The 20,755-nt window shown below is 40.5% G+C and overlaps 1 protein-coding gene across 1 annotated transcript in view; it reads left to right on the top strand.

Annotated features, from left to right (window-relative positions):
• MEGF8 (multiple EGF like domains 8) overlaps nucleotides 1-20,755 on the top strand; it is a 66,247-nt gene that overhangs the window by 25,807 nt on the left and 19,685 nt on the right. Inside the window, exons 17-39 of the mRNA XM_063437189.1 lie at nucleotides 1,346-1,576; nucleotides 1,661-1,779; nucleotides 1,966-2,097; nucleotides 3,311-3,424; nucleotides 3,833-4,081; nucleotides 4,508-4,692; nucleotides 4,793-5,003; nucleotides 5,617-5,815; nucleotides 5,940-6,075; nucleotides 6,916-7,130; nucleotides 7,747-7,857; nucleotides 8,264-8,382; nucleotides 8,539-8,743; nucleotides 9,998-10,169; nucleotides 11,851-12,014; nucleotides 12,428-12,572; nucleotides 13,015-13,246; nucleotides 13,862-13,991; nucleotides 14,552-14,762; nucleotides 14,847-15,061; nucleotides 16,019-16,226; nucleotides 18,853-19,021; nucleotides 19,180-19,372. Coding sequence (XP_063293259.1) covers nucleotides 1,346-1,576; nucleotides 1,661-1,779; nucleotides 1,966-2,097; nucleotides 3,311-3,424; nucleotides 3,833-4,081; nucleotides 4,508-4,692; nucleotides 4,793-5,003; nucleotides 5,617-5,815; nucleotides 5,940-6,075; nucleotides 6,916-7,130; nucleotides 7,747-7,857; nucleotides 8,264-8,382; nucleotides 8,539-8,743; nucleotides 9,998-10,169; nucleotides 11,851-12,014; nucleotides 12,428-12,572; nucleotides 13,015-13,246; nucleotides 13,862-13,991; nucleotides 14,552-14,762; nucleotides 14,847-15,061; nucleotides 16,019-16,226; nucleotides 18,853-19,021; nucleotides 19,180-19,372 — 4,065 coding nt within the window. The remainder of the gene's footprint in view (nucleotides 1-1,345; nucleotides 1,577-1,660; nucleotides 1,780-1,965; nucleotides 2,098-3,310; nucleotides 3,425-3,832; nucleotides 4,082-4,507; nucleotides 4,693-4,792; nucleotides 5,004-5,616; nucleotides 5,816-5,939; nucleotides 6,076-6,915; nucleotides 7,131-7,746; nucleotides 7,858-8,263; nucleotides 8,383-8,538; nucleotides 8,744-9,997; nucleotides 10,170-11,850; nucleotides 12,015-12,427; nucleotides 12,573-13,014; nucleotides 13,247-13,861; nucleotides 13,992-14,551; nucleotides 14,763-14,846; nucleotides 15,062-16,018; nucleotides 16,227-18,852; nucleotides 19,022-19,179; nucleotides 19,373-20,755) is intronic.

A 20,755-nucleotide genomic window follows, 5' to 3' on the forward strand; every position in this document is an offset into this window, starting at 1 on the left:
TATGTATGTATATTTATATTAATTATATGTATGTAAATTGTGTCTGGGTTGTTGCCATCAGCCCCCCTTCTGCTGCAAACATCATGTCTTATCTCTGCCAATGTTTACATTAGTTGCATTCCTTTGCTCATGGCTGAATTAATAGAGTACAGAGAAGTAAAAATGTGTTTGTCTTTGCAATTTGTTACAAAATGGAGTCACCTCTGTTTTAATTGAGATTTACAGTATACATTTATAATTTCTATTTTAACACAAAATGTCTGCCAGTGTGGATACCCTGACAGAGCTCAGTTTTAGAGAGATTAAGTTTCAGAAAGCAGAAGGACATCCAATCAGAGATGGAAGAAAGACAAACAGTGACATGTTGCAGGTTGGCAGGGGGCAGGTCCAGGGAGGAGAGATATATGTGGGTGTCATCAGCATACAGGTGGTAGTGGAATCCAAATGAGGTAATACGTTTGCCAAGAGAGGCAGTATAAAGAGAAAATAAAAGGGGACCAAGGACAGAGCCCTGGGGGACTCAAACCAAGATAGGACAAAGGGAAGAGGTATCACTGACATTCTTAAAATTGTTTTTAATTATATGTTTAATTATATATTCTGAATTAGTTATATTTTTATTCTTGGCTTTATAAAAATAATGGTCATCAAGGTGATGTTTTACATGTTTTCCTCAAATTGTAATCTGTTTTAACCTGCTGGGTTAAGTATGGAACGTTTTATAGCCAGGGCATATAATTTCATGTTCTATGCTAGCTATGCCTTAAACGTTATTTTGCCATTGTAAGCCTGGAGGGTCTATAGGTCCAATGGCAAGTGGCGAGTAAAAATTTTGAGCCCTGTTACACCTTTATTATTGTTATGAGTCTCCTTTCATATTGTACTATCAGAATGTTAATTGACTTCCTGTGCTCTCAAACTTGACCTGAACTTGGCTGATCTTAGCCAATAGTCAGGTTATAGATGTATAGTAAAAATAAGACAGCAAGGTCAAGATAGAGTAGTCCATTCTGTACCATGGGAATAATTTTAAAATTAGACACACTAAAAAAACTAAAAACTGTGTCCAACTTGTTGTAAGGAATTTTTTTTTTTTGCCTGATTCCTTTACTTCTTTATTATTTAGCTTTCCTCTTATTTATATTCTTCCAAGTTTCTTATTTGTACATGCTCAGCTTTTGTCATTTTCTGTTGTATTCTTTCAACGTATATTCAGCAGGGTTTTTTTTGTGGTGTTTTTAATACAGTGCATTATTACTTTGTTAAATAACCCTTTCAAGTGTGTTCTCTTTTTATTATATTCTTCCTTTCCGTTAACATTTTACACCATTCATCCTTTCTTTAGGAGATCTCATTCTTGTTCCTGGAGCCTCATCGATCAGACTTGTGCTCATCTTACCCTTCGTGCTTGGCCTGCCTGGCAGATCAAGGCTGCGGCTGGTGCTCACAGAACCGCACATGTCATCAGCGTCTGGTTGGGGACGGAGTAGAGTACTTCCAAGATATGCCCCTAATTTTGTCACCAAGCAATTGCCAGCTATGTGAGGAATACCGCGATTGTGATGCTTGCACCAAGGTTTATATTATTTAAATGGTCTATGGCTGGGGGAGATTTACTCCTGGGATGACATATTTATATAATTTATCGGTTTGTCTTTAGGATTCATTCTGTGAATGGCAGGTGCACAGCAGTAAAAAGGGAGACTCTTTATGCAGTCGCAGAGGGAGAGTAAGCAGCGCTATCCGAAATCCTGAGGGATGTCCTCGGGCTTGCAACCAGTGAGTGGACTCCTAATTTTTAATTTCTTCTATTGCCAGAATGTCATTATCAGAGAGAATTATGTTCTTCATTTCTGTGCTACACACACAGCAGTAGTTGTGTAAAGTATACTGTAAAGTAAGACATTGTGTAATGTTTTTATATCGATCACTTGTTACAACTGTCCTTTATCTAATGTTTTTCAGGCGACGTACTTGTTCTGAGTGCCTGTCTAACTCCAGTCATTGTGCTTGGTGTCAGTCCACTGGAAGCTGCTTCTATTTTGCAGCCTACCTGGCAAAGTATCCTTATGGTGACTGTCGTGACTGGTACGATAGGTGAGTTAAGTAATGATGCGATTAGCACTCGGATATTTCTTGAGATAGTAAACCGGTGTAAAATCTGTTAGTAACACTATGTATAATCTCATTAATTTACAGGGACTACTAAATACCATAATCACTTCATCTTAATTAAAGGAGCACAATAGTCAAAATATAAATAGCAAGAAAGACTTGTCCCCTAGCCTTCTTTTTTGCTTTTAAATTAGTTTTTACCATTTAAAAATAAATTAATTAGAGTCCTTTTTATCATATAAACTTACCTCTGTTCCAGCGCCGAGATCCTCGGCAGGCCACGCCCCCTTTTTCGTCAAAATTACAAAGTAACAGGGCTCAATCAGACACTTCTCTTGGAGAAGCGTCATAGCTATCTATCTATCTATCTCTACCTATATATATCTATCTATATATCTATTTCTATCTATAGCTATCTATTTTTATCTCTATCTGTCTCTCTATCTATAGTTATCTCTATCTCTATGTGTTTATTCCTATCTGTATCTGCCGATTTATCTCTATTTATCCATGTATCTATTTTTCTCTCTTTACACATTCACTGTCTCACACTCTTACACTCACTGTCTTTTTCACTCACTCACTCTCACTCACTTATTTTTAAAATAAGTTTATTTACTGTGTGAAGTCAGTAGATCTCTGGATCCTGCTGTTGTGTTTCCTGCCTTCTGCCTGTCAGCCCGAGCCGACGCTGTGTGTGCAGGAGATCTTATCTCTCACATTGTTGGCTTTGGGTGCTGACAGCCTCCGGGGTTAATACAGGACACTGCAGCCGCGTTCACAGTGCCTGCTGTGTCCTCATAGCACGTGTGATGTCTTCAGCTAAACGTGCGCGTCAGGCAGGACTTAACTAGGAAGTCCCTCTGGTGACCGTCTGAGTAACTGCGACTGGAGGTGTTCCTAGGTTCTAAGGTAAACACTGTATTTTGCCTGTGTGTCCCCAGTGCTTCACTATAAGAGTTGTTGGATCAGTGGATCAAAGCGTAGATGCTCTATGAGGAGCACCTGATTGGACAAAACGTCATTAAGATTGATGACTTTACAAATGGTTAGTGGTCTTTTAATACAGGCAGGTTCAATAATTCATTGTCATCATCATTATGTATTTTAAGGTACGTGTTGTAATGCTGGTGACAGACTGTCCTCTGTTATTCAAGTAGTAAATCTCACAAGACCCTTTCTTTTCACCCATCAGCGTACACTCAGTTCCACAGTGCATGGATTGTTCCCGGTTCAACACTTGTCGTGAGTGTTTGCAAAACTTTGAATGTGGCTGGTGCGGCAACACAGATAATCCCACGCTGGGCAGGTAAGTGGAATAAATACCCCTATATGCATAATAGCAGAGCAGACATCAGGGGAGGTATGGCTGCTAGTGAAAACCTCGGTCAGAAACCTGATGTGTATTTGTGCATATTTAAATCCAATACAGAGATTAAAACAAAACTGTAACATTATTCATGAAAACAAAAATAACTTATAAAGTAGAATAGTGGCATAAATTGCATGTTTTGTGAGAAGACTCACAGGGTTATTCACTAAAGGGAGAATTCAAAGTGAATTTCAAATTTAAGTTCAAAATAGCCGAACTGGAAAAATTATCAGCTGTGGCTTCATTACTACGTTCAACTACTTTGTCCTTAGAATTGAAATTCTCTTTGAATTCTCACTTTAGTAAATAACCCTGACTGTGTGATCTTTTTTCTCTTGCCTATAGATGCTTTTCAGGTGATTACTCTGGCTTACGTGAATATTCTGAATGCTCCGTGGCACTGTCTTTTGCCGGATTTGCATCATCCACAGAACCAGCACAGTGGTCCTACGCTTCGTGCCCAGATGTTGATGAGTGTAGGTTGGAGATGGCCACTTGCCACCAGCATGCCACCTGCAAGAACACACCCGACTCCTATGAGTGTCACTGTGATCGTGGATACATGGGAGATGGAGTGGCACACTGCAACCAAACGTGAGCACAAGCAATGGGTGTTTTGAGAGAGAGAGAAGCTGAGTGGCACACCTTTGGTGGGAGCAGCGTTTTGACACTCACCAGAGTGTAAATCCAAATGGTGAAGAATTACAATACCATTAGATTAGGATACTGGAACATTCTCATTTCTCTATTGCTTTCTTCTCTACTGCTTTACACATTTCCAATTCCCCTCTCTGTCTTCTAATATTAGTCTATTTGACTAGTAAATTAGTGTCTATTCAAAGCACAGTAGTATACACAGTCTTCAAAAACAGAATAACACTGAATTGTAACATAGGTAGGCAATTAAGAAGCTCCCAACAAAACCAGATTGGTGAACAATCCAGAAATGGAATTCCCTGCCCGTTAGGAGACGTAGTGCCATGCTGGCTCTGACTGATGATGTAACCGTTTTTACCCAAGGTGTTACAATGAATGCTCTCATGGAACGTGCAGCGGACCCCCATCCTTTTCCTGTCTGTGTGACCTCGGTTGGACTTCTGACAGTACATCTGTGAATGAGAGTGGTGTGGAGTGCAGTGTGGACTGTGGGTGTCACTTCCACAGCACATGTACACATGGCCCTGGAATCTGTGACGCATGCCAGGGTAATTGGTCCTGCTTACAAAATTGGGAGGGGGGTTGCAGCTGTAAAAATATTGAATAGACAGAAGTGATGTAAATCTTCTCCTTTTTTTCCCCCCTTAGACTGGACCGAAGGTGCACATTGCCAAGAATGTCAACCTGGGAGTTTTGGTATAGCCACTCAGAAGCCTGGATGTCAGGAGTGTGCGTGCAACAAACATGGGAAGCCAGAGCTGGGATATTGTGATCGAAATACAGGAGTGTGCTTCTGCACAGACAATACACAGGGGGAGCACTGTGAGAAGTGTGCGCCTGGTTACTATGGAGACCCCAGGTACAGTGCTTTAAACTCTGATGTTCAGTCTGCAAACAACTCAGAGCAACTTTTTGGAAGACTGAGTTGTAAAACTGACGGTCTATGTCTAGTTATTGTAAGTGCTACAAAATGTTCTCTTCTGTCAAATGAAATTTCTAGAGGTAAAATGTGACCCCAATGTTTTTGGGAAAGAGCAAATAGAAAGGTCTAAGATTTTTAAAGAAGGCTATTCTTATAACATTTGATCTAAGCATGCAACATACTGCAGCCTAATTGGAAGGTATGCAATTGCCATTGCATTAAGGGTTGTTTTCCATTGGGTGTTTGTATAATTTTCTGTAGAACTTTTTCATGTGAGGTATTTTCAGTTTTATGCAGTACTCTGCGTAGCTGATCTGTGTGCGGTGCTATGTGTAGCTCATCTTTGTGCAGTTCACTGCATAGCTGATCTGTCAGCAGTGCTCTGCATAGCTGATCTATATGCGGTTTTGCATGTGGTGTTCTGCACAGATTTTCAGTGTATGCGCAACTGCTCTTCTATTTTGTGTGTGACGCTCTGCATACAACTGTTATGTTCTTGTATATTTAAGGTCACATTATGCAGATCTATAATTTTCCTTGTTTTAAATAGGAATGGGGGCACATGTTATTTAGAGTGCCATGGTCGACAGCTGATCTCCAATGTATCGTCCTCTGCCCTGGGCTCTCCTGGAGGCTCGTATTGTCTGTGGGTTCTGAGTATATCTCTCTATGCGGAGCCCTGTTATCCAGAAAACACTTGCCCAAGGCTTACTCTCAGTCTGCAGCCAGACTTTAGCATCCCATGCTCGGTAAGCACTGAGACCATGTTTTTGTTTTTTGTTTTTTTTACCTACTGTCCACAATTCTGTTTCCCTGGTTTGTCCCCTTTCTTTTTTTCCACCCTTGTGATACTTTCTCCTTTTGCTCCCACAGCACAGTTACGTCTATGTTTTTGATGGGATTCCTGCTTTTCTGGACACTGGAATTTTGCAGTCTGACCGCAGCTTGCTGGGGGCCTTCTGTGGTCGAGGGCGAGGGGTAGAGCCACTTACAGTGGAAGCAACTACAGGTGAATATTTGATTAAAATTGGGCATATATAATTTTAGGGATTATAATAAAACACACGTGGGATATGATACCATGTCCTTATATCTTCATACCAAGCTTGCAAAATAAATCTTTGTGTCTTACTATGTATTTAGTAAACTATACCAAAATAAGAAGTCAGGTAGAATGTTTCTGTTCTAAATGCTTACAAGTTAAGTCATTAAACAGTTAATTTACAAGGGAATAATACAATGAATGTCTGGGACAGTTCACCTATTCTTCCAACTCTGTTATTTTGGCCTAGTGTTTGCAATTCACTTGCAAATTCTCCTCTGTTCACAGTTTACTGAACAAAATAACCAACAAACCCTTGATGAAGGTCAGTTGTTGGAAAACATGCCTTCCCCCTTTTTTATGACCACGTTTCCACTTTTTCGTGAACTAACATTTTCCTCTCCCACTTTTTTCCTCCACGTCTTCATTTACCCTCACACCAGTATCTACCTCTTTTACACTACTGTGCTAGGCCTTATTACTGCCTAGCCAAAAGCCTGATAATCTTGATAAAAGTATGGGACTCCAGTAATACAGCACACTATGGCACGTTTCACTGGTTTATTGGAAACATTCGGTTTGTTAAAAAAGAAAGGGAGAGGGATAAACAACAACCACTTGGTTCTCTTCAAATTATGTTTGACAAAGCATGGTTATATGCTGCACTGCCACTTCATGAAGCTTATTTTGGGGAAGAAGTGTGGCCTTTATAAGAGTTCCCCTATATCCAGGATACTGATACCCACATTAATCTACTGCAGTAAAGTAGTTGTCATGCACCTGTAAATATATATGTTTCTATTCTAGGACTCCTAGTTGTTTATTATGAAACCAACACCACAGAACCCTCTGGATTTAATGCCACATACACTGTGCATCGGTGTGACCCATCTTGTGGACCCAGCCATGTGTGTATTGGACAGAGCTGTGTCTGCAGAAGCCCCTTGTCAGGACCACACTGCCAGCGTATTGCATGTCCCAGAAACTGCTCAGCTGGGGAAGGGAAAGGCGTCTGTAACCAGGTGAGAAATCTACTTTTACCTTTTTTAAAATGCTATCCTGCTCACATAACTGTGACAGCTACTCCAACACATTTTTAAAATGCTTCTACAGTTTCACCGGGATATTTAGCTCCAAACATTGATTTTGACAGAAAAGCTGCTTTATGTACTCACCCCTCTTCTTCCTCTGATGTCAGTAGGTCACTTATATAGCTTTCTCAGTAATATCTGGCTAATGGTAGGACTTTGGTTGGCATGGAAGGTTTTAGTCATATTGCCTTATCATAGAATTGATTAGAACCATGTACCATGTGGTATCGAATCAAAAATGATACCCTTCAGTAAGATTGTGAATAAGTAAATAACTCATTATATGCTATGCCACCCATAGAGTTTGCAAAGCATCATGGGATCTGTAGCTCCAGAACTATTGGCGGTGACCTATGCCCAACAAGCTGAAACGCTCCCAAATTCTAATTCCCTACCAATTCTATCTTAGACAGGTTTTTCTGAGTGTAGCTGAACATTGATTTTGTCTTTAGATAGCAGAGTTGTTAATATTTTAGGTATAAGTTATCACGCTGTTAATTATTTTGAAATCTATATTCATATGTAATAAAAATTTCTCTCCCTGTAGACACTTGGTTTGTGTTTTTGCGCATCTGGCTATGCAGGCGAGGACTGTTCTATACATCTGGATTCGGGGAAGATAGTATGGGAGAATCTAATGGATCCTCAACTAACTGCTGTGAGTTATCACTAGTTACTCAGGATCTGACATTTCTGGAGTCAACATTGATTTGCGGAGATATAAAATAAATTCTTGGCAGCGTAATAACTGTTAAGGTGACAGTATATATTCCTGATGTTCTATACAACTGACAAAACGTGACATTTTTCAATCATGTTATAGTGTGATAGCCTTTACTAGTATAATATTACTTCTTTTCTCCAGTTTGCTTATTCTCAATTCCTATTGATATTGAAAATGTAGTCATCTTTTTGCCCTTGCCAACACCATTCAGAAAATATAGAAAATGTTCTCCATACTTACCGTAATTTTCTTTTCCTGGCTATAATTCATGGCAGCATCACTAATGGGTTAGAAAATAATACACAAATGTTCTCCTTTTCAATTGACCCTCTACTTACAGGACACAGCTAGTCGTTTTTTGCACAGACTCGGCCACACTATGGTGGAGGGTCCTGACAACACTCTCTGGATGTTTGGTGGCCTGTCACTCAGAGATGGGATCTTGGGCAGCGTATATAGGTGAGTGGTGTTCAGATCTGACTGCTCTCTTTCTTCAATTATAGGTATATATACATAGTTCTACTGACTGTGTTAAATTATATTCTAGTTTAAATTGTCTTCCATTTTTGCACTGATTCCATTCCTTTCTAATATTTGTATTACCTCTTCCATTAGATATTCTATATCGGAGCGGAGGTGGACGCAGATGTTGGCTGGTACAGAAGGGGGAGGACCAGGACCAAGTTCACGCTATTTCCATGCAGCAGCGTACAATGCCATGCGTAATGCCATGTATGTACTGGGGGGTCTTACGAGCAATGGCGCATCAAGTGACTTTTGGATTTTAAACCTTACTACTCTACAGTGGAGGCAAGAGCCTGTGAGTATGCAGTTCTTGGTGTCCCTCTCTTCCCCATTATCCTGTGTATAAGTAAATTTACATCCATGACGCGTAAGAAATGCCATTCTATTTAGAAACATAGAATGTGACGGCAGATGAGAACCATTTGTCCCATCTAGTCTACCCAATTTTCTAAATACTTTCATTAGTCCCTAGCCTTATCTTATAGTTAGGATAGTCTTATGCCTGCTTAAACTCCTTTACTGTGTTAACCTCTACCACTTCAGCTGGAAGGCTGCATCCACTACCCTCTCAGTAAAGTAATACTTCCTGATATTATTTTTAAACCTTTGCTCCTCTAATTTAAGACTATGTCCTCTTGTTGTGATAGTTTTTCTTCTTTAAACATTTAGTTTCCTCTTTTGCTGTGTTGATTCCCTTTATGTATTTAAATGTTTCTCTCATATTCCTCCTGTCTTGTCTTTCCTCCAAGCTATACATGTTAAGATCCTTTAACCTTTCATTGTAAGTTTTATCCTGTAATCAATAAACCTGTTTAGTAGCCCTTCTCTGAACTTTCTCCAAAGTATCAATATCCTTCTGAAGATACTGTCTCAAGTACTGCGTACAATACTCCAAGTGAGGTCTCACTGGTGTTCTGTACAATGGCAGGAGGAGCACTTCTCTCTTTCTACTGCTAATTCCCCTTCCTATGCAACAACGCATTCTGCTAGCATTTCCTGCTGCTCTATTACATTGTCTGCCTACCTTCTTAATCATCTGAAATAAATATCCCTTCCTCAGATGTTGAGGTTAGGACTGTATCAAATATTCTATACTCTGCCCTATGTTTTAGGAAATCAGAATTGTTGGATTACAGCTAATTTGTCTCTTGCTTACATGTGTATCAGATGTGTGTCTTGTGCACAAGAGAGACAATAAAATATTACTAAGAATACTGGGTGTGATATTTGCAATTTTGAGTCTTTTGCTGTGATCTCTCAACATTAAAAGCAAGAAGCATCAGTACCCGTAGAAGATTATCACAAGGATAAATAATAAGTTTTTCAGAGAAATAGTGAAGTATGACATTAAGTATGTCAACATGAACAGGGTACAATGTATTGGTATACTCAGCAACAGCATATTGTCTGGTTGAATCAAAAAGAATCCCTTACTGTAAACCGTCAAAACTGACACATCAATGTCTGCAAGTCAGTGATATGTGAATAGTGCTCCTTCCTATGTATCTTAATTCTCAAACCAAAAAGACTTGTCTTGTAACCCCACTAGACTCCCCTTGTTCCATCTGTTGCTGGTCACACGCTCACTCCTCGACATGGATCATCATTACTTCTTATTGGGGGCTATTCTCCGGAGAATGGTTTTAATAACCGTGTCTTGGAATACAACATTGAGCTAGAGACCTGGAAGGTTGGGCACCAGACAGGCACTCCACCCACTGGTAAGGATATGTTTTTGTACAAGTATTAATCCCAAGGACACTGTAGGATGTTTTCTTAAAATGTGCACCTATGACTAAACTCATGTTGTTTGCAGAACAAATCTTTTTTCACACCCACCACCTTCACAAAGCCACCTCTCTCATTGATGGTGTAATCATGGCTCAACATTAATATCCTGACCACTAGCCCGCCTATAAAGTTGCTATTATTATTTTTTTTATTACGTTGTGAATGTAGCATGGCTTGTCAGTGTATTTATTAATGGCAGGGCTCAAAATTTCCCTCTCAACGAGCCATTGGTAAGTAAAACTTCAGCCCTGGTGAAACCCTCTAGGCAGTGGAGGTGCAGTTACAGTGGCGAGTAACTAATAGGCATCACTAGTAGTAGGAATATTTCCTGCATACTGATTGGTAAGCTGGAAACTGATGTAATAGCACAGTGGTTCCCAAACTTTTTAGGTTCAAGGCGCCCTTAATATTTTTATATTTTTCAAAGGCGCACCAAGTCAAAAATATTTTTAGGTTGTATATATGTACAGTGCAGCGGCACATGCTGGGCCCATGTTCGGCAGACATGCTTGCCGTTCAAGCGCAGATTCATAACCTTATCTTGGGTGTGTTTAAGGGCAATTGTGTGTATGGTGGGGGGGATAATTGTGTGTATGGGGAGGGGTAATAAAAATAATACTTTTTCATATCTACTTTCCCTGCTTACCTTTGCCTGGGAGGGGGGGGCATTCCATGCAATCCCTGGTGGTCTGGTGGAGAAGCCCTGGTGGTCCCAGTTGTGAGAGTGAACTCTAGTAGCTTCAGGAGCTTCTAGAGTTCACTCTCGCGAGATTCGGAGCGTTGCCGTGGTAATCTCTGATCTCCTCTCCGGTTCTGCAGAGACAGCAGGGGAGGGGGAGGCACAGTTCCCAATGCTATGATCATAGCACCGGGAAAATATCTTGCGGTTCCCCTGTGTGCCCATCTCATAGTTTTGGAAACGCTGGGATAACAGATTGACATTAAATCAAGTGTAGAAAAAGTATTTTCATAATTTAATGCACAATTTTTCAATTCCTATTTCTCAAATGTGTAATGTATGCTTAAAGAGACACTATAGTCACCAGAACAACTAAAGCTTATTATATTTGTTCTGGTGAGTATATCATTCCCTTCAAGCTTTTTGCTGTAAACACAGTTTTTTTTCTGAGAATACACAGTGTTTACAGCCTTGTGATAACTACACTGGCCACTCCTCAGATGGCTGCTAGAGGTGCTTTCTGGGGAGTGCTGTACAGTGAGCAGCACTGCCAATCAGTGTATCCGCCCTCTGCATGCAGACATTGAACTTTCCTCATTGAGATCCATTGATTCAGTTCATCTCTATGAGGAGATGCTGATTGACCAGGGCTGTGTTTGACTTGTGCTGGCTCTGCCTCTGATCTGCCTCCTTGACAGTCTCAGCCAGTCCTATGGGGAAGCATTGTGATTGGCTCAGACCTTCACTTCTGATGATGTCACGAGACAGTGGGCAGGTCAGAGGCAGACTTGAATACAAGTAAGATTTTACTATATTTAGTGAGGCAAGAGAGGGGGGGCTTGATGGTGGTTTTAACACTACAGGGTCAGGAATTCATGTGTTCCTTTAATTGTAACTCTGAGTGCTCCTTTAACAATTCCCTTTTGTCTTAGGTTTGTATGGGCATTCTACTGTGTACCACGAGGCCACGGATGCCTTCTATGTATTTGGGGGACAACGTTTTCATGTAGAAGCTGTGACACCTTCTCCTGAACTATACAGCTTGTACTATCCAAACTTGACCTGGAGCCTGCTTGCACCTTCTCAAGGGAGAAAGGTAAGTGTTTTTTGTTTCCTCTTTTTTTTTTTTCCTAGCATGTCTTGATCACAAAAAAATAAGTGATTGTATACTTTTCAATCCTCAGTATTAACAGGCATTTTGACGATTATATGCTCAAACAACTGTTTTGTTTTTTTAATCATCCTTCTCTTTAGAAACTCACTTCAGTAGCACACATTTGATAAATGCTTGCTTGCGATGATGCATATGTCTTCTTATATGCTTTGGGGGGGGGGGGGGGGATCTCTAAACTGTTCTCTACAATTCTTTGTGGCAGGCCACAGTATCTTATCTTGGCACACAGCGAAAACTAAATTCTACTTATATGAGTGGGCAGATTTAGCTTTGCCTTTGTCCTCATTATTTACGAACATATGACTTCATCTATGTCACTGTTGATATTCCCTTAGCCTTTGTCCCACTTCTTCCATGTTGCTGCTGTGCTGAAAGACACCATGGTCGTGGTTGGAGGCCGGACAGAGCAGCTAGAATACAGCAACCAAGTACTCTTTTACCAGATCAACTGCAATTCTTGGATTCGACCCAATAGAACAGGTAAGCTTTTGAAGACCATTAGCAGTGTCTGTTATGTTAAAGGGGAACCGTTACTTTACAGACTCTTTAATATTATGTTTACTTATCCCTTCATTTAACAAATGTGTTTTTCTAAGATGTAGCACTCTTCATAGAGAGCATACAGAGAAGAGGAGAAATTAAACCAGATTTGACTTTCTCTTCATTTGCAATGTTTGTCCTGACTTTGCCTTTTCTGAACTGGGTTTTTATGTTATGTGATAAATCTTTAATAAAAGTTTAAATGAGAACAGCATGTCATAATAAAGGATTAACACGAGTTATAGCTGATGTTCCATGTTATATTCAATGGTATAAATTTCTGAGAAATGACAGTTCCCCTTTAACTCTTTGATGCAACTCCTGTGAAAGGGAAGGTATTTGCTTGGGTGTCTAGCCCTTTCTGACAGCTTGTTCTCTTCAGATACAGAGATGGGCATCCCGATGAATGAATCTGTCGGACATGCTGTTGCTGTAGTGGGAGGTCGCCTTTACATCTCAGGTGGATTTAACGGGGTTGCATTGGGACGCATGGTGACACTGTCCGTACCTTCTGACCCCTGTATGCTGTTCACCACCGCTTTAGCCTGCAACCAGAGTGCTGGCAGTTGTGCTTGGTGTCAGCATGGCTGCATATCTGCTGACACAGCTGAAAGGTAACATGATAGCAATTGTATTTGTGTACATAAATTATACTGTTTTTTTGTTGTTATTTTTTTCTTTAAACCATCTATATGCATCATTTTGTTTATAAACACAATACTTGGCCCCTAATGAAGGTAATTCCAAGTTTGCACTCTTGATTTTGAACTCTTGATTCCATTTTACCAGTTTAAACCAGGGACTCAGCTGACGCTCTTACCCAATCACTGCTTACAACCCCTGGCATGGTGTGTCCATATCGTCATATCACCATATCGTCATTGGAAGCTGAGCTGTAGGCTGCCAGATACATAGAATCTCTACTAAATAGTGAAATAAGTAATGACGCAGGACTCGGCGCCCACGTCTCCAGGCACTATAGCCACGTTGAAGTGGATATGGTGCCTACAGTGTTCCTTTAAAAGAAAATAGAGCATCACATGGAAGGAAAATAAAATGTTGTCACACATTTTAGGCAATTTTCCATTTTATCTCTTGGTATAATTTTCAAGTGATGCTAATAACATTATTTAATTACAACCTTATTTATTTAACTGTCTCTCTTGAACAACTTTTCTCTGCTGGCACTTGTCACATATCATTCACACTGCTGATGGTTTTTCTTTTAGACGCAGTTGCCCCATGGCTTTCACATCTTGCTTTCCATTACCTCGATCAGCTGATGATTGCAGGAGGCTGAAGACCTGCAGTGAGTGCTTAGCCCAACATCCACGCTCAATGAGTGCACAGCTCACAACGGTGAGTGCACAATGCTTATTGTTTTTAATTGTGCACTGTTCAATGATAGTATTTAGACAGTGTGTTGCATTATTAACATTGACAGAATATTGTGGATTGATAACACTGATGGGTTGTTGTGAATTGAGATGGGAACACTGATATTTGTCAGTGTTCCCTACGTACAGCTTCTTCCACGTAAATTGTTCATTGGCTACTGTGTATGTTGAGAGCTTTGACAAGTGGTGTAATGGCACCATTAATTGAATGTTGTGAACCTTGATGAAATTTTATAATTTGAGGACATTTTAGAGTAGTGTTTGTGTGTGCAAGCAATGCCAGAGTGCTGTGATTATGAGCCATATGCTTGTGAGAAGCCATAGGAAAAGATTCTAGTTAAACATTGGTATGGATCGCAAAAGGTTCTGGTGTGTGTTTGAGACAGCATTTTGTTTAAGGGACTGTTATGCAAAAAGTTTTTGTGAGCATGTTGTTTGCACTGTATAGGTTAGGAAAGCAGGTTAATTATGTTGTTTAGATAGAATAAGAGATCTTTAGCACAATTTATTTACCCATTTCAGGGGTTACCTCGTTGTAAATGGTGCACAAATTGCCCTGAAGGGGCCTGTATAGGCAGCGACGGGAGCTGCACGTCTGAAAATGACTGTCGTATTAACCAGCGTGAGATCTTCCTGGCCAGTAACTGCTCTGAGATTTCATGCGAGGCATCAGATTGTCACAAATGTACTGCTTCTGGAAAATGCATGTGGACACGTCAGTTCAAACGCACTGGTGAGTCCATTTCTTCTTAGTATATTCTTCACATTATCAGTAAACTATTAACTGTAACTGACTGTCTCTTCTGTGTTCCTCAAGGAGAGACACGTCGAATTCTCAGTGTGCTGCCTACCTATGACTGGACATGTTTCAGCCACTCTCTTCTCAATGTCTCTCCAATGCCTGTGGAATCATCCCCGCCAAATGCCTGTCCTATCCCATGTCACAACTACACTACATGTCATGATTGTCTAAGCTCTAAGGGAGCTGATGGAGGATGGCAGCAATGCGTGTGGAGTGTGGCACTTAAACAGGTAACCCTTAGATGCTGATATGTTACCAACGAAGCCTGCGTGTTTGTGTCATAGTCTAGAGCACCCTTAACAGGTGTTCCCAAGCAGGGCCAATAAGGTAGAGGGGAGGCATGTTGTAGACATGGGGTGGGTGTTCTCGAAAGCTATATTTTAATTCATATAGAAGATATGTAGTAGAATATAAAAGGCATATGTTGGCAAAGTAAGTAGGACTACAATTTTGATCTGTTGGTTGTCTCAATTGTGGTCAGCATACGTGCCTGTTATTTCTAATGTATTTTACTTTAAAACAAAAAAAATAGGAAATGTCAAGCATTAAAGTTAGAAACTAGTATAAGACAACAAGACTTTGTTTAAAGATAGGGAATTGTTTATCTTGTACCACGTTTATTTTGTTTTTATTTTTTAAAGGAGTACAAAACAAGAGACCAATTTAAGAAAACAAATACAGCTATAAAAGCTATACAGCTATAAAACAACACAAAATAAATTTAACAAAATAACACATGCTCTCTCTCACGCATCATTCTCAAAATAGACATAAGAGACAGAAAATATGGCTTTCATGCAATTCGCGTCCAAAGCATCCTGGTGTGTGGGGGGGGGGGGGGGGGGGGAGGTGTTGAAAAGAACTATGTGAAGAAAAAATAGGATTTAACTCTTTCAAGAGTGGAGGTGTGGGGGACGTTATAAGTTAGAGACAGGGCACACTATAGCGTTGGGAATACAAGTTTGTATTCCTAACGCAATAGCGTTTCTATTTGCATATCTGGATACTTTTAATTAGCAGATAGTGTTCGGAGTCTGCAATCCACAAACTCAGTATGGCAGTGGCCAAGAGGGCAGTTGTCCACTTGCCATTCCTCCCATCTATATGTGACTCTTGCTTCAATATGTTCATGCTATATATAAATTCTAATAATCATAATTGCTTGTTCTTTATCTGTGTACTTGTAGTGCATGAGCCCTACATTCCTGCCCATGCGCTGTGCTGCTGGAGCATGTGGTAGAGTCCTGAGTGGTACAGAAGGCTGCTCCCCATCATGTTCACTTCACACTCACTGTGCCGCTTGTATCCAGCATCCTCGCTGTGGTTGGTGTGCCCGCAGAGAAGGCAATGGTGAAGGGGTGTGCTTGGAAGGAGGACTTAGCGGACCTGCTCAAGGTAAGCATTATTCATCTTTCTGTGAAATGGTCTGTGCATTCTTTCACATAATTGTGTCTATATGATCTAAAGACCCTGTGACCGAATGTAACTGTCATTGAATAAATAGGACATTACATTCCAATTTCAATTCTAGATTATTCTGACAGAATTATACCCACCTGTCCTCAAAAAGGTTAAAGTAGATCTCTTATCTTTTTCTTTATAAAGTGATATTGACAGCTACAGTTTTAAAGCAGAGATTTTAAAATCGTTCTCCCCCCAAATGATGTTGACCTATAACTTCCAGAATTCTTTTAATGCAGTAGATGTCCATAGAATAATGGGAGCTGTAGTTCAGCAAATCTGGTGGGCCAGAGTTTAGGCTGTCTGGTTTAAAGGATTAGGATTGTCACTTCTGACACTCTCAACTACTACGCAGTACAAGTCCCAAAATACTCCACAAGTTGAAAAATTACAAAAAGAAAAGTCCTGCGCTCACTCCCATCACTCCTGGGCGGCAGCAACGACTACAGTACACATCAGCTAATACATATCGTAAAAACCAAAGAAAAAAGTTACCTGCGCTCTCTCCTTAATCCCTATGTATATTTAAACAAATGGAGGTCATTTAGTTACTCCAATGGCCACTGGAGGGAATGCCCGCCTGCCAACGTCAAGGCAGACTCCCCTAGACGAGTCCTACTCTGACCCTTTACCGTTTGCTGTCCTTGCTTCTGGCAAAAATATCTCTAATGAGACAGAAAGGGGTATTTTTTATATACACCCCTATATACTTGTTAACCCTTAATAGGCATAGGGATTAAGGAGAGAGCGCAGGTAACTTTTTTTTCTTTGGTTTTTACCATACGTATTAGCTGATGTGTACTGTAGTCGTTGCTGCCGCCCAGGAGTGATGGGAGTGAGCGCAGGATTTTTCTTTTTGTATTTGTATTCACTTTTTGTATCACACGGCTAGGTTACAATGCTGCCGCCCATCCCATGTGTTCCCTATTAAGGGTTAACAAGTATATAGGGGTGTATATACAAATTACCCCTTTCTGTCTCATTAGAGATATTTTTGCCAGAAGCTCAAGGAAGCATGTTAAAGGGTCAGAGTAGGACCCGCTTTGGGGGGTCTGCCTTGACGTTGACAGGCGGGCATTCCCTCCAGTGGCCATTGGAGTAACTAAATTACCTCCATTTGTTTAAATATACATAGCGATTAAGGAGAGAGCACAGGTAACTTTTTTCTAAGTTGAAATATTAGATGTAATAAGGAGGCAGTCTAACAGTTAACTAAATTAATGGAAACTGTGTAAGTGATACAATATACTGGCAGAAGTCTGCTAAGTATATATACATTTATATTAATGGCATAGCGATATCAAACTGCTCTGGGACATGGGCTGCATACGCTCTCTCAAGACAGGTCGCATAGCACCAGAATTGAATAAATACCTTGCAGGATTTCATCCACTCGCATTGTTTATAGATGCATATGCACCAAACACTGTGGAGCAGCAGAAATGTTCAAGTAGCAATAATAATCTAATAATTGCTAGCATTCCAACCGTAGCACCGTTAGATACATGAGCTACATTTTCCAACCAGAGGTTTTTCCAGCATTATCTTATTATCTTTGACCAAACAACATGAGTTAGCTGAGTAAGCTCATCCGATTCATATCCAAAATGAGGTTGGCAAAAAAAATCCACAACATTTCACTGATGCTATCCACTGTGCTTCCTATGTGTGTATGAAGTCAGCACAGAGTGTGTTCAAATTAATATGGTTCCTCTTTCTAGTCTTTCTGAGGTACGTTTTCTTTTGGGAGTCATGTATTTGCATTGATTGGTATTCAGCCAGCTTCCTAAAACAAAATCTAGTTGAAGTATAAAATTATGCATCATATAATAATCCCTATGTATATTTAGACAATTGGAGGTCATTTAGTTACTCCAATGGCCATTGGAGGGAATGCCCGCCTGCCAACGTCAAGGCAGATCCCCCTAAGCGGGGCCTACACTGACCCTTCACCTTGCTTCCTTGAGCTTCTGGCAAAGATATCTACACTGAGACAGAGAGGGGTATTTTTATATACACCTCTATATACTTATTAACCCTTAATAGGGAACACATGGGATGGGCGGCAGCATTGTAACCTAGCTGTGTGATACAAAAAGTGAATACAAATACAAAAAGATAAGTCCTGCGCTCACTCCCATCACTCCTGGGCGGCAGCATTCCCTAAATACATTGTATATTCTGTTTTTTAAGAAAAAAATGTTTAGCATTTTGTACATGTTTATTTCAGAGGACAGTAATGCTTAAACATGAGCCTATATAAATAAGTATATTGAGAATTGTTTAAACATATATATAATTTGTGAACTGTGCATATTTTGAAATGTATTACTCCAGAATCTGAAAATAGATAATATACATTTGTATTCATGTTTATGGCAATGCTTTTGTATAAGTTGGATAGGATTTCTTACATAAAAAAAATATCATCTGTAAGAGCTTTAAACACGATACATTTCAAAAATGTATTAGAGTTAGTGAGGTCTTTAAATTTAAGTACTGTAATAAGAGTAAAGATGTGTCCACTTCCATTGACACGTATTATGTTTACTGGTTATAGCTGTGTTGCGGGAGCAATGCAGCTCCCCAGAGTCTCACTGGGCCTTCATGTCCTGTCCTCCGGAGAATGAGTGTCTGAACAACCACCATGACTGTAACGAGACCCAGAACTGCAGTGACCTGCCCCTCGGATTCCAGTGCACATGCAAAAATGGATACATTCTACACAAGTAAGCGGTGTGATCGATGTAATAGGTTTGTGCTGTCCTTTGCTCGTGTTTGATTTATTCTAGAATTCCCATTTTTACATCCATTGTGTGGAATATGTGGTGTCTCCTTGTGTGGCCTTCCCCTTTTTTTTCTCACTACGCTCTCTCTTCCATTGCAGCCTGACCGGCATGTGCCATCCAGTGTGTGAGCATGGCTGTGTAAACGGAACCTGTGTGGAACCCAATCACTGCCACTGTGATTTTGGCTACGTTGGTGAAAACTGCTCAGTGTCCTGTCGGTGCAATAAGCACAGCAACTGCGCTGGACTTGGGTCTGAGGACAAGTGCCTGGAGTGTCATAACAACACCATGGTGAGAATAGTAAAAATAAGGTCTTCCAGAGACTGCATTATATGTAGAAGGAGTAAAGAGAACATAGAAGATGATTTGGTGAGAGTGAGATACTTGGAACTGTGTGGCGTGGATTATTCCACGAGGTATGGATTATTACCTAGATATTGTGTGTCACACAATAACTTAAATGGCAACTGTCACTTCTCTTGAAATTATACTGATACCGGAGAAACTGACGGAAGCCAAGCACAGAGAGATGGACACAGGTTTCTTCAGGAAGGAAGAGATTCTTTATTGGATCACCGATCGGGACTCAGAGGGACTAGCGTCACCAAAATACAGCAAGTTCTGAGCCCCGGACAATAGTGCAGGCTCCTTATATAGGCACATAACTCCTCCCATATTAAGCTCCACCCGCACATTCTCTTGACCAATCAATACAATATAAGAATTAACTTCCTGCTTGACCGCATGGCCTGTCCAGCACAATGGAGGAGGGGAATACTACATCCTGTATTCTTGCACATGCTCCGTACACTACTGATCGTATCTTGCCTCGTGCAACCAACTGATCGATACGTCAGCATATGCACGTACACATGCCACGTGGTAATCTCGGCCTACTAAATTTATTTTTACCGAGATTCCACCACATTCCCCCCTTTGATGCCTCTTGATATTTTACAATTACTTGAGGCATCACATAACCTTAGTTTTGCTTACACCGCAAGTTACCTTGAACCAGACCAGACTGATCTTATGATGTGAATCTTCAACATTCATCTTCCTGCATTGGTTCTCCCTGATCTAGAGCCCTATACTTATATATCGCCATTATCTGTGCAGCAGCCTTCCTCTCTGCTATATTTGCTATCAGGCTTTGCACAGACCTAACTACTAAGGGTATAAGACACGGTAGGAGTAGACACAACAGGAAAATCAGTAGGACTCCACCTACCACTGCCTTAAGCCCTCCAAACCACTCATACCAGCTACCAAACCAACTACTTGGATTATACCCTTTCCATACCTGAGTAGGCACATGCGCTAGTTTAACCATATGGCTAGTAAGCTCAGCTATTGCTTGCCCTTCGTCATCTATTTGAAGACAGCAATTGCTTAGGTTAAACTTCCCACATACACCTCCCTCTACTGCCAAAAGGTAATCCAAGGCTAATCTATTCTGGTATACTGCTGTCCTCATCCTGGTATTATGTTTCACTAGGAGATTGAGCGCTTGGGATGTTTCATTAGTGATAATCTCAACCACCGCCTGTAATCTTATAATGCGGTTGAGCATATAAATAGGGGTTCTATAACCAAAGGTACCATCTTCTGCCCACGTGGCTGGCCCATAATAATCTATAATACGCTGGGGAGGCCATTCATTATCTTCCCAGG

The sequence above is a fragment of the Pelobates fuscus genome, chromosome 11 (genome assembly GCF_036172605.1).
Source record: "Pelobates fuscus isolate aPelFus1 chromosome 11, aPelFus1.pri, whole genome shotgun sequence".
NCBI lineage: Eukaryota > Metazoa > Chordata > Amphibia > Anura > Pelobatidae > Pelobates > Pelobates fuscus.